A 12,049-nucleotide genomic window follows, 5' to 3' on the forward strand; every position below is an offset into this window, starting at 1 on the left:
TAGTCTTCCATACAAGCAAATCATTCAGCAACCTTTTGCTTTCGCAAATGGGGTCGCCATATAAAGAAATAATCCTTGTCCACCAATAAAATGGAGCGATCAAACTAAGTGTAGTAGAATAATGAGAGCAGTCACATTCAGAACCTATACACAACATTTATACAAAATTTATAAGTGGTAAACATAAAATACACCACTCAAAAGCTTTTATAAAATCAAGACATGTTTGTAGAGATTTTCGGGATCCAAAATAACGTTGGATGAAGATCGCACACGTCACGGTTGGGCCATACGCATTTCGGAAGGACATGCGCACGACACTCGCAGCTAAGTTAGCAGCTGACGCAACGTCCTGTCACATGTTTGGTCAGCGTTATCATCTCTTGTGGCCTTCCACATCGACCGCCACATCTCACCGCCAATGTCGGGTTTTTAAGTGAAAAGATGCACAAATTCAAAAGCATCCCCGAATAGGATGGATGTCAGATTAAAAAAAAAAACCTAAATTGATTCAAAGTTGGACGACTCAATAATATATTGAGAAAATTATAAATAAGGGCATGAAGTGTCATTATTTTTTTAAAATAAATGCCTAAAGAGATCTTTTTTCAAAAAAGAGCTTGAAGTGGCCATGGCAGTTTTAAATAAGGATCTGACCTCGCCGACCAGTTAAATATTCCAGTCGATCAAGGGAATTTTCGTCCAAAATTTTTTTTTATCTAAACTTTAATTAAATTAGATGAAAAATTAAGAAAACTAAACGTTTTAAAAAAAATACAAGCGGGATTGTTTCCTTTTTTTTATATTAACTTTTAGCCTTTTTTTTTCCCTTTTTTGAGTTTGTCTTTTTTATAGAAAAATTTGGATTTTTTAACCTAATTTAATTAAGATTTTTTTAAAAATTTAAGATGCGGATCAAAACAACGTCATTTTAGTGCTTTGGTTAACTTTCTCATCGCGTAGGATGCCAAGTGGGAGAAATAAAATATTAAAAAATCACGTCAATATTTTCCGTTAATAAAATTGGACAAAGTTAGCGAAAAGACTCAACTTTTACGCAAAATCGAGTCCTTGGCAAGAGGGCCTACAAGCTCGGTCACTAGTGAGGGTATCCTCGCCCAGGTCCTCATTGGCTATGGCGAGGCGATGCTCCCCCAGATCTAGCAAGGGTTGGGCTTGCCTGTGGGTAGTGAGGGTTGCCCGGGCAAAGCTAGCCCTCGCTATGGCTTTCAAGGCAGCCTTGCCCGACCCTCTATGGTCGGCCATTGCTTGAGATCAGCGGCCAACCATCGGCAAAAAGGAAAGAAAAAATTGAAAAGGGCAAAAAAAAAGAAAGAAAAAAGGAAAAGAAAATCAAACAAATAAAGAACGAAAATGCCCTTAATCAGTCGGTGAAGTCAAGTCCTTTTTTAAAATTAATATAGCTACTTCAACTTTTTATTTGAGAAAATGAAGATACTTCAAATATTTATTTGAAATTTTTCCTACACGTTTAAGGTGCTTAATATTAGAAAACCAAGATGTCGCTGACACTGCCACGTTGTAACTTTCCAACTAATGATTACCCCAGATTCAGATATTTCTTTACACAGTATGATTTTCTTTGATACTGTGTGGTCGGCAAGCCTCGTTCACTGTGCGTGAGTGAGAATTGGAACTTTCCAATTAGGGCCCATATCTCCGATTTTCTCGGGTACAGGTGCATTATCCAGAAGGAAAAAGCTTTCCTTGGGAATACAAACTCCACCCAGATAACCATGAATAAATAAATAAAAATTCCTAAGTGAAAAGTTAAAAAAGAAATCTCAAATTATTAATGACCAAAATTCAGATTATCACGAAAATGAAATAATATTCATTTAATTTAATCCCTTGTATTACAAACTGTTCCAATGTGATGACAACCGGTTTTTTTTACTGAAATTTATGAAAATTTGTGGATGGTGTCAGTTTCAAGTTGACCGCATTTTATTATGTTGTGTTCTAGGTTCGGTTTCTCAATAAATTTATATTGTATTCAAGTCATGTTCTTTTGTTGTAGCTAGTATAAAACAGATTGTATCCATTTTACTTCCTAACATCACATTTTAATTTGATTTATCTTTTCTATTTAGTATCAAAATCTAAATCAAGCCAGAGAAGTAACTTTCCTTTTCAGAAAGGGAGGCTAACTTGGGTTTTAGTGTGCAAATAAAAGAGTTTGTGTTTTGTAATTGCACGTCCAATTTATCTATATTATTTGCGTATTGAATGCAAATTTATAGTAGAGATACCAAGTGAATTTGGAGTGAAAAGTGAGTGGAATTTTTTGAATTTTCCCAAGATAAGAAAATAAATTTAAAAGAGAGACATCACACTTAGTGAGGATTAAGCGGGTAACCAAAACGTTTTGACCTTTTATTTCCCGCTTAATAGTGAGTACCTTATAGGACTATCAATCGGAGTCCCCGTTAAGAAATTAGGTCTAAAATAAACCATCTGACAATATTAATCTTCGATTGAGTTATGCAAAACCCAAACAAAGATTATAAGATCACTGTGTAACTATAATAAATGTCATACATAGCAAATGTATTTCAAAGTCTTATGATATATATTGTGATTAAAAGCAGCCCCAAGAAAGAACCCTTATTCATATATTTTATATAATTGACTTGCTCACAGTCCGGCTAGAACTTCTACTAATCTTTCGACGCTTCCACACTAGTCGGCCAACCTCTTTGACCAGTTTCCCATTCCTCTGAAATGGAAATTGTGGCCCACATTGCACCGTCGTCCAAGACGATGAGAGTGGCCGCTATGCGTTCTATTCAAAAAGTTTTATCTTCTTGGGCACGGATCTCCAAATCCCATAAGTTCTTGATCGTTTTCTTGCAATCATGCGTTCCTTTTCTGAACATCATGCAGATGAACTCGTTGACTATCTTTTTGCTTGGTAAGGCAACGCATTTTTCTTGATTTAAAGCAGTTGTGAAGGACCAAAGAAGCACACTTTTCGCCAGAAAGAAACTTAAAAAGTAGACTTGCGAATCTCTCAATTTTCAACAGACATGGCCACGAAAGTTGAGGTTGTCTCCACAGACACCATCAAGCCGTCCTCTCCAACTCCACCTCACCTTAGGAACTTCAAGTTCTGCCTCCTTGACCAGCTGGCTCCTCCGTTTTATGTTCCGATCGTCCTGTTCTACTCGGCTCCTGACGACAAGGCAGCGCCAAACCCAGCCTTGGTGACGGGATACTTGAAGACTTCTCTCACGCAGGCGCTTTCCCTTTTCTACCCTCTCGGCAGAAGGGTGAAAGGAAATGCTGGTGTTGATTGCAACGATGAGGGCGCACTCTTTTTGGAGGCGAAAGATCACTTCGGGTTGTCCAAAGTCCTTTCGAACCCGGACATCACTTAGCTGCAGCAATTCCTCCCATTCTCTCCATACAGAGCCAGTACCAACATTGAGGAACAAGTCATTGTAGGGGTCCAAGCCAACTTCTTTGACTGTGGTGGCATTGGGATCGGCATCTGTATCTCTCACAAGATCGCTGACGGCTCGGCAGTCACCGCTTTCCTCAACACATGGTCCGAAATCGCCAACAATGGCGTTGATGGTGCTGCGAACCTCATCACTCCCTTCTTGAAAGCATCTGAGCTCTTCCAACCAAAAGACATAAACTTCCAAATGCCACCCGGAGTCATAAGCAGAGAGAAGCTTTCGACCAAGAGGTTTCGTTTCAACAGTGAGAGCTTGGCTTGCCTTACGGCCAGGTTCGGCGGTGCCAATCCTACTTGTGTTGAGGCCATGACCACCCTCATATGGAAATCTGCTGTGGAGGCGGTGAGGAAGAGGCCAGAGAGGAAGGAGAAGTTTTACCTATCATCAGCAGTCACACGTGGTGAACATCAGAAGCAGGATGAGGCCACAACCATTGCCTGAGACCGCCTTGGGCAATCTGTGGCAGTCCACTGTTGCACCACTAGCGGAAGCAAACAAGGGAGTCAAGTTGCAGGACTTTGCAGGCATTCTCAAAAAATCAGTAAGGGAAATAGATGGCCAATATTTGAGCGCACTTCAAGGCGAGAGGGGATTGGCCAAGGCCTACGAAAGCCTCATGGCGGCCTGGACCGGAGAGATTGAGCTCTACAAATTCAGCTTCTGGGCAAGGTTTTCGTTCCATAAGGTGGATTTCGGCTGGGGAAGGCCTGCTTGGGTGTGCCCCACCAGTGTTCCGTGATTCTGATGGGTACGAGGGGTGGGGATGGGATCGAAGCATGGATCACCTTGGCTGAGCACAATATGATCGAGTTCGAGCGCAACTATGAGTTGCTGCAGTTCGTTTTGCCGAGCCCTTGATTATGAGAAGCGCCATGCAATGCTGATAGGATCATTTATAGTTTGTTTCATTTGCTCGATTCAAGTTTCATATGTTCGTTTGCTTTATTAGATGCCATAAACTGGTTAAAGGGTTTGTATGTTGTTATCCATGTGTGATTCAAACTGCAAACAAAAGTATGTTTAAAGTTCCATATGCTTTAATTTTTTGGTATTCCATCTTCGGACATTTTAGTTTGGAAAACCTTGTTGAAATGGAAAAATACTATATGTAATATTTTTTATGTTATATTATCAGAAAAATTTTGTTAACGAATATCTTTAAGGTATTTTTATCGAGTTATAAAATATTTAAAATCAGTATATAACAAATTCAGACACCCTGAGAAAACTCAAATATGAAAGCAATATTTTTTTTTTTTTGCAATATCAAAGCGCATTAAAGCAAGCTTAAAAAATATCCGAAGGGTACTGCAGTCGTGGTACCCATTATTATAACAAGGAATGCTACTTGTATTAAGAAATCTTCCTAAAACATTTTTACTAAATGATGTGGCAATTTTATATTGGATATTTCAAGAAGCCAGTGATTCAATGCATGGTTTCATTTATCTTACCCAAACAAAACTTGCTATATAGCAGGGTTAATACCACGAAAAATTCCAAACTAGTACACCTGTGACAAATTTACCCAAAATTAATATTTTGACCATCAAAAATCTAAAACCGGTACATTTATGATAAATTTAATTTTTGATAATTTCCGTTAAATTTTACCGTCAAATTGCTGAGTTAGATGACACGTAGTAGTTGAAAGGTATACCAGTTTTGAGTTTTACCCTCCAATTGTCACAGATGTACTAGTTTGTAGTTTTTCATGATATTAATCCAATTTAACGGAAACTAATGAATGGTAAATTTGTTATAAGTGTACTAGTTTGGGAATTTTTGGGGAAAATTTGTCACATGTGTTCTTTTTTGGTGTTTTTTATGGTCAAAAAATTAGGTCATGGGAGATTTGTCATATGTGCACCAGTTTGGGGTTTTTCATGATATTATCCCTATTTAGTATGTATATTTTAGTATGATTTCTCGGAACATTTGCCATTTTCTTGTTAAAACTTGTTTAATACTTTTTTATCGCATAATTATCTTCTAACAGACACTGAGGATCAAAATGCCTAACATGAATATGGACTGATTTCAAGATTGCATTGGGTTATGAACTGTAAGGACCTCGGGGGCTATTAATGTGTAATATCGTCCGCTTTAAGCCTACTGGCCCTCACGGCTTTAAAACCCGTTACACAGAGTCAAGAACCCAAGCCTTATCAATTAGCCCAGGACTCCTCCCTTGGTGATGTGGGACAAGAGACATGTGCTTAGCCTCGCCCCGCGCACGTTCAGGGTAGAGGTGCAGCCTCCCTTACCATCCCTCATCCTGCGCCTGTTGCCTAGGGTCTGAGTTGTCACATTTTGCCCCCCTCACGGACACAGCATCCTCACTGGGGCCCCACACGCGATCGGGAGTCAGCTCTGATACCACCTGTAAGGACCTCGAGGGCTATCACTTTGTAATATTATCCACTTTGGGCCCACTCCTCACGATTTTAAAACGCGTTACACAGAATAGAAAACCCAAGTCTTATCAACTAGCCCATGACTCCCCCCATTTGGCAGTGTGGGAGAAGAGACATGCGATTAGCCTCGCCCCATGCACGTCTAGGGTAGAGGCGCAGCCTCCCTGCCATCCCTCATCCTACGCCTGTCGCCTGGGGTCTGGGTTGTCACATGAACCACATAGATGAGTTGACAAAGCCAACGATACCAATATCAGGCCCACGTTTCCAGGTTCCAGCAATTCAATAAATAGAGCAAAAGTAAAGCAAAATGTAGGGGAGAATTCAACAGAGGGCTGGCGGTGGTCCCTTTGGCCATAAATATAAAATAATATTTATAACATTGTTTTCCATGTCTTCCGTATAAGACTCTCTGTGAAGTCGACCACTACGAAATATTTCACGAATACTCGTATGAGAATTTATGGTATCACACTAATTATTTTGAAAAAAATCAAGCTATTAGATGAAGGCAATATTTAAATTGTTAAGGAAAAATTACAATCCCGCTCAATTTCTGTTGTATTTATTTTTTCAACAAATTCGGCCCCTAATCTAACATGCAATTATGATTTTTAGACAATTTCGTTTTTATTCGTCCACATGCTAACAAAAATGCTAAGTACTAATAACACATAGAGTTAGAATTTGTAATTAGTTCAGAAAATCAGTGACCAAGTAGTAGTTCAATACTTGAGTATTGCTTTTGAGGAATTTGGCCTATAAGGGCCGGACAAATTTGTACAACTCTAGGATTAAATCATCACATTTCCATTGTTTATTCTCCATTAACACCACATATTGATCTCCGGCACTTATTCAGCAAATTCTAGCTGCATTTGGATGGAAATACAAAATTTACATAGAGGATAAAAAAATTTAGTCTATAAACCAAATCTATCACAAAATGAGGACCAAAACTGAACATGGGCAAATAGTACAAAGACCATTTTTGTAATTTCTCCTCAAAATTTTTATTCTTTTATGGGTTAATTTCAGAGAAAACCCTAACCAGTACACTTGTGACAAATTTACCTTTCGTTAGTTTCCGTTAAATTTTATGATCAAATTGCTAAGTTGGATGACACATGGCAGTTGAAGGATGTAGCAATTTAAGGTTTTGTTAGGTCCTTCTAACCTCGACTCAGTTAAAAGGAACACCTTATAGTCATGTAGATAGCAGCTAAAAATAGACACTTTACGACACCCGAAAAGAAATTTCGGCGAAAAGAAAGACAGCCTCTACATTGCGGTCTCGCGTCTGAGGTCGTATCTTTCTTAACACCATCATAAAATGCCCTATAGTAGCCCAGATCCGATGACATGGCTGTGCATACAACAGTGTAGTGCTAAATTATTAAAGTATGCACAAAATTTATAAACAAGCACCGCTTCAAACGTTCAGGAAATAAACATTCACTCCCAAACTCCAAATTTGCAAAACAAGGGGTTTACAATCACAACACCCCTTATAACTCCCAACTGCATAAACATTTAACACCTTAATGTTAGGGTTATACCTGGAATCCTTATTGCCAAAAAATGTTTTTGAACAGGGTAAAATTTCTGGCCTAAGTTCACTTAATTAAAAGCATGATAATTGGATGTCCCCAGTGGAGTCGCTAGTCTGTCCGACCAATTTCGTGAGGAAATGTGGGGCTAGCCTAGCCTGCGCTAAGTCTAGATTTGAGACTTAACTCGGGCTCTCCCAAGCCCATATCATATCGTAACTTGTGGTTTAGGTTTTTAACCTATAAATGATTATTATTTAAGAGTCATCATTAATCAGTTTACGGTGGGTTAATTAGACATCCAAGTAATGAGAGAATTGCCTTACATCTATGAACCAGAGATTGATTGCGGGCGATTCCGCACAATCATTATACTAAACCCAAACGATCCTAAGCTAATTTCACAAGACCACATACCCTGAGTAAATAAGTCAATTCTGCACAATTACATGATAACCGAGAATGATCCGTGGGTTGACAAGACTTAAATGTGGATTGATTGACGAATCAACCATAAGTCACGCTAGCGACACCCCAAGAGGCCGCCTAACTCGAATAGGCCGTATTAGGGGCACTTCCCATTCAAGTTTAGCCACGAGCCTTGGTCCGGTTATAGGTTTTCGATTAAAGATAGCTCAGAGACTTTTCTTTCCGAGTTAGTCGAGGTAGACCCCAGGAATAGTTTTGGGCCCTAAAATTTTGGACAAATGAATTATTGGACCGAGAATGGAAGCCATGAGTGGGCCGCCCAAGCGGGTCGAGATGGGCCTCACGCCCAAGGCCAAATCCCAATGGGCCTCATGGACTATATAGTTGGCCATGAGGGCCCAATGGAAGGGAAATTACGATTTTGCCCTTGTGGGCCCAAATTAAGAAATTTTGAGAATTTGTACAAGAAAAGCCCAAGACGAGAAGCCCGCAAGGAACTAAGCCCAATGACAGGGGCCAAGGAGGATTTCGGCCCAAGAAGAATGGGCTTAGCCCAAGTTTAAGCCCATTAAGCCTTTTAAACCCATTTCAAGCCCATTAACCTTTTCAAGCCCATTTTTCCTCAAATTGGGCTCGTTCAAGCCTAAGCCCAAGTTTGTTGGCCCAAGCCCAAGCCCGTGTGAATAGTGCACGTGAATAGTGTCAAGGGCTGAAATTACCAAAATACCCTTCTCATATTCTCTTAATTACCAAATTGCCCCTTCTAGAAGCTTTTGCAAGATGGAATCCTAGCCATCAATCTTGGCTTGGTGAGCAACTGTTAATCTTGGCCATCCATTCTTGATTTTGTTGCAAGACACTTTCTCTCTCCTCCTCATTTTTCTCATTTTCTCTCTCTCTCTCTCTCTCTCTCTCTCTCTCTCTCTCTCTCTCTCTCTCTCTCTCTCTCTCTCTCTCTCTTTCTCTCTCTCGCGTTTTTCGTTCCCTCTCTTCTTTGCTACCACCTTCGGCCACGACCATCACCGCCCCTCTAGCAGCTAGTTTTACTGTCGTGGAACCACCACCGAGCCACTAGTCGCGCGCCGTGATCGCCCATCCTCGTGTGCTGTCCGTTCGGGCGGTTCCCACTGCCGATCTGCCTAAACCGTAAGCCAATCAGCCTACACCGAAGCTGTTGGCTGCTGTCTAAGCCATCCGTCATCATCCCGTGTCTTTTTCGGACCGAGCCACGAGTAGTCGTTGCCGCCGCCGTCGCGCCCATGTGGTTGGAATCGTTTTCGGGTGAGTTAACGCTCTAATCCCTTGATTAGTATGTTAAAATTACTTAGGGTTAGATTAGACTAAGTTAATCTTGCTTAGTGCTAATTAATGAGGGATTAGTTGATAAACTATCGCGACAAGTGATAGGTGGAAGTGATAAGCTATCGCGATAGGTGATAAGTGGACTTGTTAGATTATCGAGAAAATGTGATAAGCTATCATCAAATGGATGATAAGTTATCGGGAAAAGGATTGATAAGCTATCACCAAAGGGGTGATAGGCTAGCGGGCATTTGGTGATAAGCTATCGGGAATTTGGTGATAAGCTATCACCAAATAGGCGATAGGCTATCGAGGAATGGATGATAAGTTTATCGTGAGGGGAGCAATAAGTTATCGATTTTTATTTAATGAATTATCGCAATTAGGCGATAAGTGATAGTGAATTGTGGTGATTCTATACATGCTTTATGTGCTTTCAAACTTGTGATGCCTTGAAAAATACTTGCCCATTTTATAAACCTTGTTTACTAATTTTTAAAAGGGTTTTTAAGGACATATAAGTGAAAAACCCCGAGGTGTCGGTTTTATATGTCCGGTTTTATGAGTTAAATGGGGCAAGGATATTTAAAAAAGAAATCGTGCAAAGTTTGATGGGTTGATTGTATATATGTGATCACGTGTGAATTTATTACTGCATTTTTATGTATAGAAGTTACAGTAATTTATTGTGTAAGCACGAATTACGTTTGCATTTGGCTAAATGCTAAGTTATAAATGAGTTGTGTATTTGTTATACTCATGTGATCACATAAAGGAGCTTGTCTCCCAGTGGGGGTCTGGGGATGCAATGTGTAACATTGTGCGAAAATTGAGTGCAATATGTGACATTATGCATAAGAGAATAACACATCATATACCCTGTTGTATTGGCTAAATTCAAAGATAAAGAATTGGCTTGAGTAGTTGGTGTGTCTGCATGGTCACATGAAAGTCTATCTAGGCGGGGGTTCTGGACGATGCCCGGTAGGAATTCGGATGCCGTTTAAGCAGGGGTTCTAGACAATGTCGTGTTGCGATTGAGGCCAGACCAATGCTCCTTATGGACTACCGTCTGGGAGGTGGTTCCATACGTTGCCGTGCCCGACAGAGTGAGATAATGCCCAATTATGCCGGAAGACACCGGCGGGGGTTCGGTTGTGGTCCCGAGTGGTTGTTTAATAATTTGGACTATTATGAGTGCAACATGCATGGATGAATGCATTGTGCCTGAAAGTGATAATTACGTGTCTGGATTATTAAATTGATGTTGCGTCTGCTTATGCACTATGATATGCCTCTGGTTTATGCAATTATGTGATCTTGTTTTATGCTCATTGGAGCGATTGTAGAGTTATGATGGTTAGTAGAGGGCCAACCTGATCCGAGTAACGCGGGTTGTGCCGTGGCCCTGTGAGGTCGTAATAATCGGAACTCGCGTGAAAGAGTATGTTGCATTGCTCCTGATTATAAGATGAAATTGTGAGGCACGGTATGGGATGAGCCAAGACAGTTTCACTTCATAATCAGGATTCGTGTGGATACCTTGTACATGAGAATTACTGAGCGTGTTCTAATTATATATTATGTGCTTGTTGCATTATGATTGCACATCTTGGTTTATAATGTGCAGGGCGTGTGTGTGTGCCAAGGCAAGGTAAGAATGCCTGCGATTGTTTAATAGCACATTTGTTTATCCTAGGCTGGTAACCTGCTTGTGTTTGTAGTTAAGGCAAAGCAAGGGTTGCTTTGCTATTGATTTGCCATCAATAGGTTGCTATATGTTTAGAAGCGCCCAAGGTGAGTTGACTTCCTAACTAAGGCTTAGGTCGTTAACTTACTCAAATTTATCTCACTTGTTATTGTTAATCATTTTTCAGTATGAGTATGCATTGCGTTTCATAGGAACTGGCTGTTTTGAGAGGGAACACCTTTTGAGGTTGCCCTCATAGATAGAGGAGCTAGGTTAACCCCCTACCTTTTGTGGTTGTAATTAGGAAGGTTCGCGTAGCAGACTTGTAATACGTTAACCCGATATATTGCTGATGATGTTGTATATATTGACGTGTGTTTTCCTGACTATCCATGTTATTGTGATTGGGTGGATTATGATTGCTTCCGCTTGCGTTTAATTAAAAGTTAAAATGAATGGGTCAGCGACGCATCCTAAGACGTCATAATTCCATGACCAAGGAAGGATGTTCACGCACTCGAAGGTTTGAGGTGTGATAGAACGAGTTGTCATTGCTCGTGGCCATGGCTTGAGCCGATTTTTGTTTGTCATGAACTCCTCCATGAGCAAGTAGTCCCTAATCCGCTCTTGTTTCAACAGCCGAAGCTTGCACTTGGTTAGCGGCATGATGGACGAGCTTTGCAGCAGCCTCCGGTCTCTTCTGCTTTTCCTACTTCTAGCCGACATGGGAGGGCAGCGCCGCCGACTCAAACTTCTTCTTCTTCTTCTTCTTCTTCTTCTTCTTGTTGGAGCCGTGCTACTTGCGGTTGCCAGACCGGCAATTGAGGGTTTTCTTGTCGGAGCTATCCCATGGCCTTTTAGGGGCGAAATCAAGGTATGGAGAGAGAGATCAAAGGTGACTTTATTAGAAGCTGGCTTTTGGAAACAAGTTAAATATATGCTTTTACGTCTAGAGAGAGAGAGAGAGAGAGAGAGAGAGAGAGAGAGAGAGAGAGAGAGAGAGAGAGAGAGAGAGGACAGCTTGTCTGGTGCCGACGGCCATGGAAGACATTTGAACGCAGGTCGATGTGGGTGAATGAGGAAGACAACACACAATCTTTCTAATCTCCTGATGATGATGTGTTTAGCTCTCTCTGACAAGAGAGATTGTGTGCGTGTCATGTGTTTAGAACTTCA

The 12,049-nt window shown here is 40.6% G+C and overlaps 1 protein-coding gene across 1 annotated transcript; it reads left to right on the forward strand.

Moving 5' to 3' along the window:
- Positions 1 to 3,050: 3,050 nt before the first annotated feature.
- LOC115662343 (vinorine synthase-like) lies at positions 3,051 to 3,926 on the forward strand. Its single transcript, XM_030584495.1, has 2 exons — positions 3,051 to 3,364; positions 3,434 to 3,926. Exons 1-2 carry the CDS (start codon positions 3,051 to 3,053, stop codon positions 3,924 to 3,926), a joined length of 807 nt encoding a protein of 268 aa, XP_030440355.1.
- The last annotated feature ends 8,123 nt before the right edge of the window (positions 3,927 to 12,049 follow it).

This window comes from Syzygium oleosum, unplaced genomic scaffold (genome assembly GCF_021117445.2).
Source record: "Syzygium oleosum isolate NSW1041296 unplaced genomic scaffold, Sole_v2.1 Sole_v2.04, whole genome shotgun sequence".
In the NCBI taxonomy this organism is placed as follows: Eukaryota; Viridiplantae; Streptophyta; class Magnoliopsida; order Myrtales; family Myrtaceae; genus Syzygium; species Syzygium oleosum.